Raw genomic sequence first — 19,628 nt, 5'->3', positions numbered from 1 at the left:
AGAAGAGTTCAAGCTACCTAGTTTTACTGCATTGCCAGTCAGGTTAATACAAGTGAAATTGTTCACAGCTACATCTGAAGAAAAGAAAGGTGGTTTATTAGAGACCGAGCGTTGAGTTTTAGGAAAGTGGTTTTCCAGATATGAGCAATGACCTCGTTTTGTATTGTTCATAAGATGCAGGAGGCATGCACTATTGACTGGCGCCGGTACCACTCTTAAAGTGGGGCGGGCTCCCATACACACTATGCAGTCGGAAGCCGTCTTGTCAGCAGCTTGTTCAGCTAGTAGTAACCAGTTGTTTGTTGCTCCAGAAATACCGGTTAGAATTTGGAAGAGGTCATCTTTAGACATTTTATTTGTGTCTACAATGCGTATTCGGCCGTTTCTCCCCCCGTTTGTATATGTCACCGGAGGGCCATTAAAGGTGGGGTTATCATCTTTAACTACAGAGCTTGGAGCTGCACCAACGCTAGGGCATATTTCCATTTGCCAATACAGGGCGGTGCGATCAGTCCAAGGGGCAAGTATAAATTGTTGACAGGAGGTCAAGGCCAGATCCTTTAGGGTAAAAATTAAGCCTGAAAGATCCGGTTTTTTTGCTATTCTGAGCATATTTTGGTTTCTCCAGTGCAAAGCCTGACCCCTAGAGTGCTTGGACCAATCGAGGTCCGTTTCTGACACTAAACTGGACCACTTCCACTGATGCCAACCTCCCAGGGTTATATACCACACTGAGGAGGAGAGATGTACTGCAAGGTTAAAAAGATCCCCCCCTTGGTCTTTGGTGACGGGAGTGACTGGGAAGCTAGCGAAATCTATTTCGACTACCCAACTTTTATTGTTGGGGACACAGATAGTAATCATTCTAGTCGTACTTGGGGTGCAGGAGGTAACCGTGTGTCGTTTCTTTCTAAGTGGATCGGGCGTGGGCAAAACTGGAGAGGAAGTGGTGGGCAAGACCCTAGGGGCTACATTTGTCAGATTGGGACTGTCAGAAGGGGGCGAAGCTTTTGAACTTGAAGGTGTCAGAAGTGTCGGGGGCCCTTCACAGATCACGATTATGCCAATGGGAATGAGACCCAGGGCCAGGAAGCAAACAAAGACGCAACATCTTTGCCTGCCTGTCATTTCAGGGGGAAAGGGCCAAGACATGTTTACTTAGCTTGGATGTCTTCTAATAGAGGATGATGGGGCAGAGAAAGGTGGTCCAGTTCCCCCCACCTCGCCAAGGGCGTGTTCTAGGAGTTAAAGAGCAACAAAAAGTATCAGTGACACAACTTTAAATGAGCTTTCAGCGGTTAAAACTATTGCAATGTAAAATGTAAATCTTAAAAACTCCAGCCAATATAAAAGCAAAGTCATAAAAGATGTTAAAAATAGAAAAATAAAAATGTTTAGTTCAGTATGAAGAACACCCCCTTTTGTAACCAGCCGGCTTGTAGGTTGAGTTTTGGCTCCCTCAAGTGGTTGGTGATGCTGTTGCAGCTCCTTCTGACAGGTCCTTCTGCACCTCTCTCAAGGTTCTTCCTGGTTCGGTGGCAGCAGCGCACTGTGTGTAATGAAACCAGGTGTCACCTTTCCCTTCGAGCCTGACAGCGTGGGAGGTCCGCTCTGTTATGCGGTAAGGGCCTGTCCAGCGAGGCTCAGCCCACTTTCTCTTTGTGACTTTCAGGAGGACGTAGTCCATTCCAGGTGTAGCCGCCTCTTTCAGCTCTTGCTGGTTTCTTTCCGCGACCTGTGAGGAATACTGGGCAACAAAACTGCGGAGCATGTTATAATATGTCCTCGGATCGAGGTCTGAATCAGCTTCATCCGACATTAACAGGCGAGAGGAGGGGCCAGGAAAAGGCCTGCCATGCTCCAACTCAAATGGAGTGTAACCAGAGGTTTGATTTACTGAGCATCTTATGGACATTAATGCAAGAGGCAATGCCTTAACCCAATCTAATTTGGTCTGTGCACAGATTTTAGCCAATTTAGTTTTTAGAGTTTGATTCATCCTTTCCACTTTCCCCTGGGATTGGGGGTGGTAAACTGAGCCAAACTTATGTTTCAAACCTAATGCGGCTTCAACCCTCTGCAGATCGTGGTTCCTGAAATGTGAACCATTGTCCGACCTTATGACCTCGGGAAACCCATGCTGTGGTATATAATGATTAATCAGACACTTCACCACAGTTCTACTGTTTTCACTTGCTGTCGGCCAGGCTTCTGGCCAACCTGAAAATGCATCCACAGCCACCAGCAGGTACCTGTAACTACCTACTCTGTCCACCATGTCTGTGTAATCAATGATTATTTCTTTCCCTGGGCAAAGTGGGATGGGGAAGTACCCTGCTATTGGCTTGAAGGCGGGCTTGATTCCAAATTGGTTGCACTCCTTACAGGTTTTAACCATGTATTTTGTCATGTCTTTTAGATAAGGGTGCCACCAGGCGGCTAAGTTCCTCATCATTTGTGCAGGTCCCACATGCCCCACTCCATGTGCCTCTTCCATTGCTGTCTGTCTGACCCCTGGCGGTAGAATGGGCCTTCCATCTGGGCCACGCCAAACATCTGTGTTTGTGGCCCCTCTTGTTACCCATAATGATTTTTCCTGGGGGCTGGCTTTGTCCTGTAACTCTCTGATTGTGGCTAGGCCTAGTTGTATGGGTGGTCTTTCTGGAGGGGGTGTGGCTTCTGGGTCCATTACCATAATCAGGGAGGGTAAGTAACCAGCTGTCTGCTTAGCTACTAAGTCGGCCTGTTTGTTACCTAATGCCACTAAGTCCAATCCGGCACTGTGTCCTTTGCATTTTACCACTGCCACCTTAACAGGTAACAACAGTGCTTCCGCTAATTCCCTCATTTCTATCTCATGTTTAATAGGCTTTCCGCTGGCTGTCAAAAAACCAGCTCTTAGCCACTGCTTGAGCTCCACATGCACTGCTCCCACAGCATAAGCTGAATCACTGTATATATTCACTTTCTGTCCCTTTCCCATCCTTAAGGCTTCAATCACCGCTCTCAGTTCAGCTCTCTGTGCAGACTGTTGTCCTGTCAACTGCTCTGCTTTCACTGTTTTCCATCTCATGTCTGTCTGTTCCACTATTGCCCATGCAGCCTTCAACATTCCACTTTCAGTTCTGAAACAACATCCATCTGTGAACCAATCTTTTTCTGCATCCATTAGAGGTTCTGCCTGCAAATCTGGCCTGATTTTCTCCTGTACCTGCACAACCTCTTCACACATATGTGGTTCCCCTGATCCCATGTGATCAGCCATGTTTATGCCTTCATGTGAGTAGGTGATGTGTGGTGCTTCCAAAATGGTACTGAGGCGTCTCTGCCTGAGTGAAGTGAGTGTGAAGGCCTGTGAGGAGACGTAGGCCACCACACTGTGTGATGTCAAAATTTTTAGTGGGTGGTTCATCACTATGTGTGCTGTTTTCTGAATGATTTTTGCAAGTCCAGAAACGTGTTGTGTGCACGGTGGGTGGCGTTTTTCAGTGTTGTCAAGCATTACGCTTACATATGTCAACACTTTTCTCTCTCCCCCTTTTTTCTGGAACAGGATACCATTGATATGGGTTCCAGTTCCAGAAACATCAAGATGAAAAGGCAAAGCATAATCTGGCACAGCAAGGTCAGAGGCGACAGAAAGCTGTTGTTTTAACTTTATAAACGCCTGTTCTGTTTCTGTAGTCCATGAGAGGGGAGCAGAGAGGTTTCTCATGCCTTGTTCATTTACCAAAACGCGCAAAGGGGAAGTAAGGCCAACATAGTCTGGGACATAGGTCCTGCTGTAACCAGTCAGGCCCAAAAATGACAACATGTCTTTTACAGTTAGAGGTTTTGGATGGTGCAAAATGGAGTTCCTGTGTTCTGGGGACAAGGAAATACCGGACTGTGAGACCATGCGGCCTAGAAAAGAAACCTGTTTTCTTGCAATCTGTAGTTTGTTTTTGCTCACTTTAAAACCTGTGTTGGCCAGGTGGTGAAGTACCACTCTGGTGGCCTCCAAACAGATGTCAGCCGTGGGGGCAGACAGCAAAAGGTCATCCACATATTGTATTAACATACAGTCAGATGGTAGTGGGCTGGTTTGTAAAAGTTCTTTCAAACACTGATTAAACAGTCCTGGGGAGAGGGCAAATCCCTGTGGTAAGCGAGTGTAACGCCATTGTCGGCCTCTAAATGTAAATGAGAAAATGTCACGCAGTGACTCACGAAGTGGGAGGCAGAAAAAGGCATTAGCCAAGTCAATGCAGGTGAACCAGGCATGAGATGGTGGGAGGTTGGTCAAGGCAACATAAGGATTAGGCACAGGCAAAGTAGGAGTGCCAAGTAAGGCATTAATCCTTCTCAAATCATGTGCCATTCTGAACTTCCCCGTGCCTTTTTTCTCAACGGGTAGGATGGGCGTGTTCCACTTAGAGCAGGAGGGCTCCAAGACACCGGCAGTGACCAAACCAGAAATTGTTTCTGCAATCCCAGCCTCAGCCTCCGGTCTGTGTGGGTACTGAGGCTGCCACAAAGGGGTAGCAGATGACAGTTGAAAAGAGACTGGCTCCACATCAACTAAACCTACATCTGTGGGTCCAAGGGACCACAAACAATCTGGAAGAGAGTCGAGTAAAGGCGCAGCATCACAGTGGTCTGTGTGTTCTCTTCCATGTGACCCGCTGACCACTCCATGTTGCAGTGTTGAGGAATTAAAGCAATCATTTAAAATTTGGTATGTCTTGGTAGATGGAGAAAACAAAACCTGTGGGAGTTTTGTAGGTGTCCAGTCAGTGGCCGCAAGGGAACGTTTAACCATTCCACCCAGCTCCTTAGCCTGGTGTCCAGGATGTAAGGCCAGTGACACATGGGGAGCTGCCTCATCAGACATCATGTACCACTGTAATTGATCTGTTGTAAAAGTAACCGCTGCTGCCACTCCCTCCGGTGCCGCAAAAATGCACGACATGTTCAGAGACCAAGCCCGCCCCTCACACTGCTTTTGGAACATGTGCTGGTACCAGGTGGTGTCATGCCTGTCATAAAACAGTGTAACATGAGGTGGGTCAGGGGGAGGGACATAAGGATGTAGGAGTGAGAGCCACGGCCGCCATTGCTGAAAAGCAGTCCAAACTCCTGGTTCAGCAGGTGTTTCAACTTCCAATAATGCCCAGTAGATGTCAGCAGAGTCCGCCAAACAGGAGGAGGGTTGCAGCAGAAACTGACCACCTCCCTCTGGCCCATCAGAGCAGGGAAGTACAACCCCAGTAGGGAGAGTCACAGTTAGGCCTTGTGAAGAGCAGAGTATTGTGGCTCCTAATTTAATCAACAAGTCTCTTCCCAGTAAATTCACAGGCGCCTGTTTTGAACAAACATAGCTGTGTAACAAGGTCTGATCTCCAACCGTTGTGGGGAGGGGCACGGTGTAAGGCAGAGTTTTAGGTTCCCCAGATATGCCCACCACTGTAATCACTCTGTCAGTAAGTCTTTCACGAGCAACATCCTTAATGGTGGAGTACGTAGCTCCAGTGTCCACTAAAAAGCTGCTTCTTCTTCTATCTACAGTTATGGACAGCATAGGGTCCGCCGTTGTCCCTTCACCGTCCTGGGCAGTCTGTGGGGTGTCCTATAGCTGGGGACCACCCTCGTAGTACTCCCACCCCATCACAGGCATCTGTGGGGCCGGGGGCACTTCAACTAAAGCACCACGAGGTCCACCTCTGTGGCCAGGATGCTGATAGGGCCCACCACGGGCTCCCCTGCCTCTTCCAGCAGCCGGGTTCAAAGGGCACGCTTTAGCCCAGTGTCCAGGTTGTCCACACCGGAAACAAACATACATCTGGCCTCCCCTACCACCTCCCATCTGACCCCTTCCCCTGAAACCACCTCTGTTTCCTCCAAATGGGGAACCTCTCTGCCCATAAGGGGCCGGGGACTGATAAGCACCATACTGGGGGGGCTGTGGATCAGTTGGCCATGGGTTCGGATACAAATCAGGGGCAACTGGACCAGGAGGGGGAGCCGCAGCGGCCACAAGCTGCTTTTTAGGCTTGTCACCTTTTCCACCCAGGTCGTTTTTAGCTTTCTGCAGCTGAACCTTCAACAGTTGCAACTGTAAATCTTCGACGCTCTCCGCTTTATCATCAGACTTAATCTGCACTTTGTTAAGATTAAAAATCAAATGTTTCTTCCAGATTGCAAAGTCACAGTCCTGCAAATCAGGATTATCCTCCATTTTCTGGCTTACTGACTCCGGAATGCCCCTCAGCACCGCCCTTCTAAACCACATGCTCTGTGAACAAGTCCTACTGGGGTGATGACCTGTATGGTTCACCCAGTCTTCAACAGCCTGATTTAGATAATGGGTGGGATTTTGCTTTCCCTCCCATTTAAATTTCTGTAAGGTGCCTTGATTTTTGGGTGGGAATTGTTTGCGCAGGGCCGGTCCAATAAACCTCAAGGCCTGCATTAGTGGCACCTCGTTCTCATGCATGGTAGTACCCGCATTTTGTTCCAGGTCCGCTGCCTGAGATCGGGATGTGCACCTAGTTATAATAGCTCTAAAATCTCCCAGTGCGAGGTCCTGTCCAGCTGTGTATTTATCCAAACCAGCCAACCAGGCATTCCCTCCCTCCGTTATGTCAGGGAGTTTGTCCACTAGGGCCTGGACATCTCCGAATGAATAAGGTTGATACACTGGTCTACGTTGCGCTTTAGTCTGGACCAGGGGAAATATGCCTGGAGGCTGAGGCACAGGGCCCTTAGATCTAGTCTGATATCCTAAACTGGGAGGGGTAGAGGGGGGTGTATTGTTAAGGCCACTGAGTTCATCATCAGTATCCTCAGTTTCTTCCCCGCCTGGTGGGGTAGCAGTGTCAGCAAAAACGTGGGCTAAACTCATCTGTGTTTCCGGATCCTGACGGCCCACCAAAGACATGGTAACTGTGACATTTGGTGAAGTGCCAGGCTCAGTTTTTGCAATAGCGGTCAGATCTCCCTTAACAGCGACAGGAGTGCTGGCAAAGGGGTTGGACCGGGAAAGAGGGGCTGACGCAACACGATTATTCACCTGGACCACTGACCTATGTTCATTTAAGCAGCTGCGTAATGCTGCTTCTTGATCAGTTAATTGTTGTTCAGTGGGTTCCTGTCTGTTCATTCGAACCGCAAATGGTGCGCTCGCAAAGGGGTCAGTTAGGCCCTCAGATCCGGTTCCAAAACAATGGGACATAGAAGAGGGGGCTCTACTACTAGCTGAGGATGTCGCCGACAGAGAGGAGCTTCCTGGGCAAAAATGCTTGGTATCTATGGGAGTTGGAGCTACGGGCGGTTCTTCTCCAATAGTCATTATTCCACCAGAGATATTAAGTACCGGATATATGCCTGCTGAGGGAGGAGTTGAGGCAGAATAGGGAGGTGGCTGAGACCTATTTTTCTTCATATGTGGTTTTGCAGTTTCCCATAAACACACCCAGTGATTAAATTTAGCTTTGCGGCCTGCGTGCTTATCTGCTTCCTTTCTGTGTCTCACCCCGCTCATCACACCTGCACCTGCTGCTGCTGAGTTGGCTTCTTCCTCTTTCTCTTTTGCCTGCATAGCCTTATTCTGCCAAATTATTCCCCAGTTACCACTACTCCCCTCGTCCTTTCCCTTTTCTTTCATTAACCTTTCAGCTGTTTTCCTCAATGACTCTTTCTGCTTTTTTGCTTCTTTAGGCTGGTGTGTGGAGTTGATGACTGTCTCAACAAATGTTAATTGTTCTCCCAATGTGCTAAGAATAACACCGGGACCCCAACCATCATCATTAGTTTCTCGATCTAATTCTCCATCCATTTTACTGTCAATGGAGGAGTGTTCTTTTATTGATTTTAAAGGAGAATTTGGGCCAGCTGGGTTTCTGCCTCTGTTAGGCACTAACAGCTGGGGCGCTGCTTTAAAGGTGAGTCAGCACTGAAATATCCCTTCAGGTGTTACCAAGCTTCTACCAAACCGGAGTCTGGCGGGTAACCTTGCCTAGAGCTTCCTGATAGGGGTGCTAGTTGGTTGTCACCTTGTTCACACGTCTCATTCACACTTCATACATTACCTGCAGTCACTCATTACCCTCCTTATGTATGTAATAAATGTGTCAAAAAAAAAATTCTATGTGTGGTGTATTATTTTAACCAAAAGAGGAACCTAGTTCCTTTAATTGTGTAATCTGTGAACAACGGAGAACCAAACTGTCCTGCCCAGTGTTCCACAGCAAGCATTCAGCGTGTATTTATGTGTGTCCAATATCAAACAGAACATCAAAACATTTAAAACACTAAAATCATCGGGGTTTTAAGAAGAGATCCGTTTTCTCCTATTGATCAAAGGGACCCCTCCTTTGGACTCCAACCAGTACTTCTCCTTTTTAAGTTTTAGAGGATCTTTTCTAATAAAGTCCTCTGGGCCTTCCTAACCCTTCTGTAGTTTAGAGAATATTACTAAAAAATATTCTCAAGGCCTTTAACCTTTTAATTTGTTTAGAAAGGCGTTACTAATAAACCCTTTCAAGGTCCCAGACCTGCACTGAGGTATGTATCCGACACCGGAGAGCAACCCGTCGGCTGCAACCGTGGTCAGACCTCAGTTCACTCTTATCTTTATTCACTTATTCACTTATTTCTTATTCACTTATCTCTTATTCACTTATTTCTTATTCACTTGTCTGATTCTCAACAAGCCTTAAGTAAGCCAGACAATTTTGGTTATGAATTACTAGGAGTTTGGACACTAAGTATTTTTATAATGTTCAATATAGCAGAAATAAAAGGTCTGCTTACCTTGTTTTTGTGTGCACACAGCTTTTGTCCAAACTCCGTTCACTCAGACCACGGCCGATGTCCTCCCATCCGTTCCAGTTGACCTGGAGCGGATCCTGTTCCGTGACGCCAATTGAAGGATACAAAAAAAACACAACAGCAATAGAATAATATTAAACACAAAGTGAACCCGTCTTCCTTCATTAAATAGGTTCTTTTAGATGTTAAGGAGGAATTGACTTAACCAGGCTGGCGGAGAATGAAGACAACCAGACACCTGCGGCAGATGGGGAATCAGTGAACTTTTATTGAGACAGAGACAACCTCTCAACACAGCTCACATCAGGAGATTCCTAATATTTGCTGTGAGGATGGGTATATATTCTCTAAAACTTACAGGAGGGGGTTGTGAGGAAAGTGCTGCATTAGCAGAAAAACAACTCCATAAAAGGAAATCGGCCTTGGGTGTTCTAGTCTCTTCGCTTGCAGATATCTTGCACCTGCAGGATGAGGCGATCGCTTCTTATCGCTCTCAAGGCCAAAGTCGTGAGCACATTTTTATTACACAGTTGCACAGTAACTTTAAAGCTGAACAATATTTAAAGCTGAATAATGTTTGATCAGATTATATTTTCTTCAAGTTTCAAGGTAACGAAGATCAGACCGTCAGCTACAGAGGCCACACCTATGGTTTGTGAGTCTGCACAGTGTCCCCACATGGGCTCCATGAGCATGTGTTTGCTAGGTCGGAGCTTGAAATCTTAAAATAAATAAATAAATAAAATCAATTACCGTATTTCCCGGACTACAAAGCACACCTGAATATTAGCCGCACAAGCTAAAATCAGGGGAAAATCCTGTTTTGTACATACATTAGCCGCACCTGACTAAAAGCCGCAGGTGTTTCAATGTTGACTTATCATATGTAAGAGAATATGCACAAATCAAATTGTCAGGAAAGAGATGGCTGTTTGGAGACACACCCCTTTTATTAATATTTTGAAAAACAAGTTATGGGTACATATTTGCATAACTTTTTAGGTATATGTACAAGTAGCGGTAATTACAAGTAGGAAACATGTACTGTGCTTCATAAACGAGTAACAAATGTAGTACATAACAATAACCTACAAAACACCAGAAAAATAGATTCAGACTACCTTTTAGGCTCAGGTGCAGTGACACGGCTTTAACAAGTAGAAAAATCAGTCATTCACCACCACTCTTCTTCCTGCGCAATAAAACCACCAAAGTCCTCTTCTCCAGTGTCAGAAACGAACAGGCTCAGGGTGGCTACGTCATCCACTCTCAGCTTCTTTCCTTCGTTGTCACTTTCAAAACCAAAGAAATCCTCGTTGTCAGTGTCAGAGTCGAACACCCTCTGAAGGGCCGTGGCGGTGTCCTCCTCTCCATCATGCAGCAGTCCAGCCCTTCAAATCCGTTGGTGATCGTGGATGTTTTCACACTTTTCCACACTGTCAGATTCCACCGGTGGAGTTGAGCATAACTTGCTTTTCGCAAGTTTATCGCCGCTCATCATCCACGCCTCCCGCTGAACGCATAGCGCTATTTTGTTTTTCGCGCTACTTATACAGCACTATGTTGCCTGGCGGATGGACACGTGACCGACATACCACTCTTGAACCCCGATACTGTGTGTCTGATCACATGCCCTTCCGCCAGGCAACGTAGTGCCGTACAACAGCGGAACAAACAAAACAAATCGTCTTACGATATGACAAAAATCAGGGACAATCCATAGAAAAGCCGCACCTGACTAAAAGCCGCAGGGTTCAAAGCTTGTGGAAAAAGTAGCGGCTTATAGCCCGACAATTACGGTAATTACTGTATTTCAACCAAAACTAAAAAAAAAAAAAAAAGTATTTGAATGAGCATTAAACAATCATGGATAGGATTGCCAAATGATTAATTGCCCTATCTTAGCATTATGCAGTTCTATTATTCCATCTCAGTGTACTTGAGTTGGAACACCTTAATTAACTGAGGAATTAACTTTTTTACTGCAGCTGAGTCCAATTTGATTTGATTGAGTTCATCCAACCGATGCAAAAGTTAATTTATACAGCTCTTTTATGGAGTTTTGAGAACCCTTCCCAGACATCTTAACGCCCACTCATATCCTGGGCAATCTGACCTCAGGAAATCTATTCCCTCTTTTGGTAATTGCACGCTGGTGGAAACCCAAACAAAACACACAATAAGAGGCTCTCATTCCTGTGTTTCAATCTTGCAGCCCATGTCACCTCTACTTGTTGCCCGCACAATGATGTGAAAAAATATTTTTAAAAAGTATTATTGAAAAAATTATTTAATATGAAGGCAAGAGGCAAAGTTTTACAGGGATACCATGTATGAAGCATGTAAATATAATAATAACCACTGCAGCCAAAAAGAGTGCCTGACGAGTCCAGTTGTAAGTAAGCTATTAAGACTCAACTGTTAGTGTTTGTGTTTTCCTCCGAAACAACATGGAAAAGCCTTTCAACGCCTCTCTCTGTCTCTCGCTAGCAAAGTTGACCCAGACAACAAAGTAAAGGTAGTTTTTGGTTACGAGCCCGACACAGAACCCAACGTATTAGCCAGAGGTCCCTTTACTACGGTTTGGAGCCACGGCCCTGTTTTCTATACGAAATCGCTGCAAAGCATGCAGCCTTACCTAATGTCCACCCTACTCTTACTCATTTTATATTAAGATTTAAAAATCTAGTTGGTATTGGTATGGCGAGTAACCTTCAGTAATAGTAATAAAATCACACAGCAATGGTACATTCATGTAGTTGTAAAAAGCATGATAATATATTAAGTAATCCAAAGTATTCCGAATACGTTACTCTCATTGAGTAACGTAACGGAATACGTTACAGAATACATTTTTGGGCATGTATTCTGTAATCTGTAGTGGAATACATTTTAAAAGTAACCTTCCCAAACCTCACATTACGACAAAACAAACTGCACAGGAACAGGAAACCTGCCCTCCCCCAGTGATATTCTTCAGTTGTATTTTAGTCTGTTACTCAGTCAGTGAGCAGCAAGACAACATGGTGATTACAACTCCCTGTTTCAGACTATGTGAGTAATTGTTGTTAGGTTTGGGTTTCTTTTTTTATATTTTCAGATTTACTATATATATGTCTGTACATGAAATAATTTATGGCTTTCCTGTGCTGATCTAGTAATACTTGGAGTTATTCTGCTGGGGACACATGTTCGAAATAGCTTGACCCAAAAAACGGGTGAGTACGTTAGAGACGTTAATAAAATAAATAATCTTTTTTTTTACTTTTTTGGGGGGTGAGTAAGTTCGGATTGACTTAAACATTTTATAAGTCTGTTGATGATTTTTATTAAAATCCTTTTAAGTTTAATCATCTTTTACTAACACATTTTATAAGAATTTTGATTATTCTGTTTACTATTAATCTTGTGATGTTTCTAATTTTTAGGTGCAGCTACTTTTCGTGTGACTCCTAACAGACTCCAACACTTTCAGTATGAGCCTTTATCTTTTGATTGTGAGAGCCCTGATGGTCCTATTGAACTGAGAGGAGTCAGAACCACTGAGGAACTGTTAGAACATTTTAGTCCAGCGTGTAACAGTAAAACAACTTCCTCTTCATGCACAATTTCTCAAACTTATGTAACAGACAGTGCAGAGTACTGGTGTGGGGTTAAAGGGGGTCAGAGAAGCAACAGTGTCAACATTACCATAACTGGTAAGTTCATCATATTTGTGAAATTAGTAAAGAGTTTTATTTTAAAATTAGGTGAGATTTATTATCCACTTTGTCTTGTATGGTACAGAATGTATTTGTCATTTACCTTTTTAAAAAAGTTTAAAAAAAAAATCCATTTTGCATTTTCTTCAGATGGTTCTGTGATCCTACAGAGTCCAGTTTTCCCTGTTTTTGAGGGAAACAATGTGACTCTGCGCTGCATAAGCAAGACAACTCACACCAACCAAAGAGCAAATTTCTACAAAGACGATGGCCTCATAGACCGGAGCCCTTCTGATAACATGGAAATTAACAGTGTTTCCAGGTCTGATGAAGGACGATACAAGTGCAGCATTTCTGGTGTTGGAACGTCACCAGAAAGCTGGCTTCATGTCAGATGTAAGACTAAAATTGTATTTACTTATTTCTATGTCTGGGCTTCATAGAGAGAGAAATGTGACTCTAACAATTAGATTTCTGCTTTTTGGTCTTTATGAAAATGTTTATGTTATAAAAATCACATTGAAACTTTTTGTTTTAAGTAGAAAAAAATGCACATGCAATTATATTTATAAAGTTGTGCCATTGCAGCATATTCTTCAGCAGAGACCCTGTCAGATGACTCCAGTTACAATCCTGTCTTAATCCTGCTGTGGACTGTGTTGCCTATTTTAGTGATAATATTGATGCTGCTGGTAGTCGGATTTCTTAATACTCGCAAACATCAAGGTAATTCGGTTTTTTCAGTTTGATTAATTTCTAAGAATAGTCTTCTATTCCCTGTTCATTTTTTTTTCTAATGCTGGGTTTTTCTTTCTATTCATTAGTTTCCTCAAAGACATCAACAGTAGCATCAAACTCAGATGAAGACCATCCAGGAGGTGAGAGAGAAAAATAATTATGACAATTGTATTACTCTATTTCATGCTTGTCACCAATTTTATGGCTTTCTATCTTTTTATGAATCAAATTTGTTAACCAGTCCAAGTCAAAGTCACAGTGGGACTGGATGACTTTTGTCTTAATCAGTATAAATCGATTAAAAGTGTATTGCTTGTTTGAGAGACTGAATGATACAATTTCCAGTAAGTCGAGATATAACAAAATTAAAATGAAAGCTAAAAGTGAAGTGTGGTATTTTTATGTGACATATGCTGCACAGAACGATTATTTTTGTGTCTGCTCAGTATGTCGTATGTGGGTTTTTTGTTTTAGACACTGCTGATGCTTTGATGATTTAAAACTGTCTTAGGTCAAACCACAGCACAAAGCCAGAAAAAGAAAAGCGTGAGGGCTACCAACAAAAGCTTTATTGTATAAATATATATATTCTAATACATATATGCATAATAACCTATCTTGCCTACAGATGATTCTTCCCCTTCAGACGATATCTCAGAACAACCTGTTTACACCACTGTGATCATAAACAAGGCAGAACAAACTCAAGAACGTGGTTCGTATGTTATGAACATTTGGACATTTTATTGCATTTCTTTCTTTATTTCCTGCCTTTTATAAACTTATGCCAGCACAGTTAAAGCACATTGCACAAATATTTACAGTGATCTTATATTAAAAAAAATTAATGCTTGCTTCCTAAAAGAAAACATATTCTCAATTTCAATGGCAGATTCAGGATTATCACGCTCCACACTGCCCCCGATTCCACCAGCAGTTGAAGAGTCGAGTTCTCCAGAGACGGTCATTTATTCACCCATCCAGAAAGTAAGACTATTTTTGCCTACAGTGAGCTACATTTTAGAATTTACAAAATAATATTTTTAATGTAAATAAATATTTAATTTTATTACTGTAAACCATATTTTATGGTCCCGTTTAGTTTATGTGATTTGCTCTGGTATTATCATTAGACCCAAGTTATATACCTTTTTTTATTCCACCTACTAACACTTAAGGAAAAAATTTAACTTAATGTGATGAAGTGATCAAAGAAGTTAAAATAAAAAATAAAATGAAAGATTACACAGATGCGTGACTGAGGAAGATGGCCTCCAATACTAATATATCTTTAATTGCATTTGTTAAAATAAAAACTAAAAGAATAAAACAATAAAAACTGACTGTGGCACAGCCTATTCTGTAACAGTGTCCTAAATTAAATAAAGCCACCATATATTGAACTGGACTTACCAGTAGCTGAGGACCACAAAAGAAGAAAATCACACATAAAAACCAAATCTACACCCTGTGCTGTAAAACACAGGAGGTGTGGAAAACGACCCATCACCGAAGGTCCCACAGCTACTGTTGTGTCCTCAGTTCACTGCAAGAAAAACAAAACAAGAACAACAACGACAAAAAAACACATTAAAAGTCATAAAAACCTAAAAGAACACTGATATATATTTCAACATTTAATACAAACACACAGACACACACACGCACACACATTTAAAAACAAAATTAAAACATACACAGGCCTAGTAACTGGCACCACACGAGTGAACTGTGGCCTGTACCGGTTATAGTTGTTCTGATATTTGATCGTAGCATACCCCAAAAAGGAATTCCGCGCAACTCCCTGTGGCATGTGAACTACTCTTTCAATGACTTCAGAATGCTCTTAAAAAGAAAATCATGTTACCACAGGATATTTGCAGTTCATATCGAATGTATACAACCTGACAGGCATACCATGTCAATATCAAGTCCGTCCGATTTATTTTGTCTTCCAAAATAAAAGCCCTTTGAAATTGCCCATATACAACCTACTCTTTCAATGACTTCGGAATGCTCTTAAAAGGAAAATTCATCCTTCCAGAGACTAACTGGAGTTTATGTTGACAGTATACAACCTCACAGGGATTCCATGTCAATTTTAAGCTGCTCTGATGTTACCTTTTAAAGTAATGGCCCTTCAATTAAAGTGCAACATGAATAATCTGACTAGCAGCGCTACAGAAAGTGAGAGCATGAGAGAGCAATGGACAGTAGCCCGTCTGGCTACATTAAGTTAAAAAAAAAAGAGCCTGAACATCAGGGCAACATCCTGTAAAAATTAAGTATTATATAATAGTGTTTTTTTCCTGTCTTACAGGCCACAATGAGCAAACTTCAAACACCTGAACAGTAGACTACAAAAAGGAGGCAAACCTGTCATGGTTCCTGGGTCGTTGACTGAGTGCTTTGAGTTTATTTCTCTTCATTCCCACTTAAGAGTTTTCTTAATTATTTCCAGTGTTCTTGAAATTCTAGTTCTAAGTTTATGGTAATGATGTAGTCCTTGAGTTTTAGTTAATATTTGTTTGTGCCTTGCGGTCCCTGTTGTTGGGATCTTGTGCTTTATAAATAAATTGAATTAAATTTCTTTCTTTTAGTATAACGATTTTGGTGATTTGTTTTTGTCTTTTGTTATTTTTTCCCAGACTCTTTCGTGTTTCCTGTGTACAGCTAAATTAGGTGTTCTCAAGTTATGATATGTCATGTCTTATTTTGCCAGTATCTCTGCTTCCCCAGCTGTGTCTCTCTCCCTGATTACCTCGTGTGTATATTTAAGCACTCAGTTTTCCTCAGTTCCCTGTTGTGTTCTCCCACATATTATATTTTTTGTTATTATTATCTATTGCTCTATTTTGTGATTTTGTTTTTGCACTTTTGGCTCAAGCCTAGCTTTGTTTTATATTCTCCTGTGAGTTCCAATAATAAAACTGTCTTCTCGAGTTTACCCTTTGTCTCTGCAGTCCTGCATATTGGGTTTAAAATCTGCCTGTCACACAGTGTATCCTGACAAAACCCACTTGAAGCCTTACTTGATATGTGCAGGAAATTAAGAAAATTTGCTTTGTTAAAAAATTAAGAAATTATCATTAGGTCTGAAACAGTATTGACAGTAACGGAACTTTCACATTTTGTATCTGTAGCTATCAAGGTGGTGGAAAATAAAAAGCTGTATTTTAGGCTTGTTTATGTTAATATTCAATAGTTAAGCGTACTTCAATTTTAACAATAACCTGCAACACACCCAGTGAGCGTTTTGGAGTGTGTTTAATAAACACATTGCAATGTGGAGAGAAACATCCCAACCAAACACTCGGATCATCCCTGGCCATGGCCACTGCCCCTCATCTTTTATACACACACAGACAAACGTCTTGATGCATTCTCAATCATTCAGGTATTTTTTAGCGTTTTTAGCTGTTGTTTCGTCTCTCATCCAAGTGACTTCTTCAGTCTCAGCTGGAGGAATATTGAGATTTATTTCATAAATATGAAATAGTTTAATTAATGATTCAGAAAAATAAAAAATAAAAAATAACACACTTACTGTACATAAAATTTAAAGTTTTACACACACACACAAGCTTTTGGCAGACCCTGGAGATGATGGGTGTGTGTTGTTGTTGGTCCGTTACACATACGGAGAACAACAAATTTATAACATACGAAGACCTGAAGTGACACTGAGGGTTAAAACAATGAAAAGTGTCCACTGAAGCCACTGTCTGCGCTTTACATATCCAGTCATCCACCCATTCACACACTGGTGATGGCAAGCTACATTGTAGCCACAGCCACCCTGGGGCGCACTGACAGAGGCGAGGCTGCCGGACACTGGTGCCACCGGGCCCTCTGACCACCACCAGTAGGCAACGGGTGAAGTGTCTTGCCCAAGGACACAACGACCGAGACTGTCCAAGCCGGGGCTCGAACCGGCAACCTTCCGATTACAAGGTGAACTCCCAACTCTTGAGCCACGATCGCCCCTCTTTTGTCCATTAGCTGTTATTATCCACCGCCGTCCTTTATACTGCTGTTAAATTGTGTGTAGATTTACTTTCCTTCGTCCAAACTTTAAACAAACTCTTTTTAGTTTGTTTTTGCTTTCTTTCTTTATCACAGTAGAGCAGGGGTGGGCAACTCCAGGCCTCGAGGGCCGGTGTCCCTGCAGGTTTTAGATGTGTCCTTGAACCAACACAGCTGATTTAAATGGCTAATTTAAATCTAACTCCTCAACATGTCCTGAAGTTCTCCAGAGTAGTGATGGGATTTCCGGCTCTTTTTAGAGATCCGGCTCTTTCGGCTCGGCTCACTAAAAAGAGCCGGCTCTTTCGGCTCCGAACCGGCTCTTCAGGTTGTTTTGTTGCTTTAATTAATTTATTATTCACAATAATATAAAATTATGCACAAAATGAATTACTAACGTAAAAAAGTGGTTTTATTTCTATATGTTTATATATAAATATATGCGGTGGACCCTAGAGACAAAACACGTACAAACTCCAAAACACATTTCTAGCATGAACTGAACTTCCAAAGCAGAGCTACTAGATCACTTAAATTACACAATTGAAAGCATGTGTGTATTGTTTGTGTATTTATACACAGGCACTTAAATATATTCAAATAATTTAAAAAAAAGTTCATCTACCTGTTACTATCACACACCAAATCCGGTCGTTGGTACTTGCTGGATTGTGTAGCCACAAGATAACAAAAGCTCAACACTGCGCCCAGCATGCTGGAGCACTTCTGTTGTCTTATGTAAGTGTTTTGAGTTTTTATGTGCTTCTGAGTTTTTACGTGTTTCGGAGTTTGTACGTGTTTTTACGTGTTTTGGAGTTTGTACGTGTTTTTACGTGTTTTGGAGTTTGTACGTGTTTTTACGTGTTTTGGAGTTTGTACATGCTTCAGAGTTCGTACGTGATTTGAAGTTTGTATGTGCTTTGTCTCTAGGGACCACTGTAAATATACTTTTATTTATTCACGCCACATAAAATGTAGTAAATAAATCATATAATACAAAAATCAACTATTCACATTTCAACTTTTAACTATTTAAATTTTCAGCTGTTTCCTTTTACAAATTTAAAGTGAAAACAACACAAAACACTGCAAAACACAATTAAATATAAATTATAATATGAAAACAAAAAGAACATGCACATTCTCTATCATATGGGCCCGCATGAATCCGCACTTTCTGAATCCTTTATCATCTGCAACCGAAAATAGTTGTGGATGATTACTATACCTTTCTCATGTGACGTTGTTGTCCCTGGCTCTCTTTCTCTCTTTCTCCCTCTGGCTCTGTTCCTGTGCTACTGAGTGTAACTACCGCCCCTCCCCCCTCTGCCCAGCGTAAAGCACAAGGCTCGCGTGCAGAGTGAAGCGGAAAAAAAGTGCGAGACAGAGGGTGAGAGAAAGAAAAAAAAAAAAAACCCGATAAGGAGCCGGCTCTCGTCGTTCACGTCAAAGAGCCGGCTCTAAGAGCCATTTCGTTCGCGAACGACCCATCACTACTCCAGAGGCCTGGTAATGAACTAATCATGTGATTCAGGTGCAGTGTTGGTCAAGTTACTTGAAAAAAGTAATCAGTAACTACTTACTGATTACTTCGCCAAAAAAGTAATCCCGTTACTTTACTGATTACTTACTTTCAAAAGTAATTAATTACTTAGTTACTTATAAAAAAAAAGATTTACAACCTGAAGAGGTGATAAAGCGATAGATCTTTCAGCCCAATTCTACTTTTTCTGCATAATCCATCATACAAAATGTAATCAAATGGAAAAGTCTCTTTTTTAAACTTGTTTTATCAGTTTTAATCTCTTAACTTTATGCATCAAGCAAAAATTTAATTATATGCAACATTCTCTGACTTGAATAAATTAGTTTAACATTTAAACCTATTTTCTGCACATTCCAGCACATAAACTAAAATATTTTTTGTGTTTACACTCACTCTTTCAAATAGATGCAAGTAAAACACAGCAGAAAATAAATAAAGTCAAAGACTCAGCGGTCCTGTTGCTCTATTTTCACCCGTAAAGCAGGACTGCGGTAGGCAAAAAAAAAAAAAAAGATGACAAAGGATGAACTGAAGCTCCGCCATCACGTGATGTCACATGCTGCTGTTTCTGATGTCACTTAAAAAAAAAAAAAAAAAAAAAAAAAAAAAAAAAAGGCAGCGGTTTACCCTGGTGCAGGTGTGCCGCGGTCAGTTGAAGAATCCGCGAGTTTCTCTGTGAGTTTCCCATTACGTCGTTGCGCACTCTGTGCTTGCTTGGAAGTTTAGGGGTTTTTTTCGCTGTAAAAAGAAGTTTTCTTCCCACGCACAACGGACGCTAATGTTTTTGTTACTTTTTATGGAATCAA

At 42.0% G+C, this 19,628-nt stretch overlaps 1 protein-coding gene across 1 annotated transcript; it reads right to left on the bottom strand.

Annotated features, from left to right (window-relative positions):
- Window positions 1–5,608: 5,608 nt before the first annotated feature.
- LOC146635509 (uncharacterized) lies at window positions 5,609–8,084 on the bottom strand. Its single transcript, XM_085347221.1, has one exon. It carries the CDS (start codon window positions 7,814–7,816, stop codon window positions 5,609–5,611), a length of 2,208 nt encoding a protein of 735 aa, XP_085203347.1. The 5' UTR covers window positions 7,817–8,084.
- Window positions 8,085–19,628: the final 11,544 nt, after the last annotated feature.

Source organism: Diplotaxodon limnothrissa, linkage group LG3, assembly GCF_057381915.1.
Source record: "Diplotaxodon limnothrissa isolate DT_005_m linkage group LG3, D_limnothrissa_male_GT1.1, whole genome shotgun sequence".
NCBI classification, from domain to species: Eukaryota; Metazoa; Chordata; class Actinopteri; order Cichliformes; family Cichlidae; genus Diplotaxodon; species Diplotaxodon limnothrissa.
This window is presented reverse-complemented; position numbering and strand designations above follow the sequence as displayed.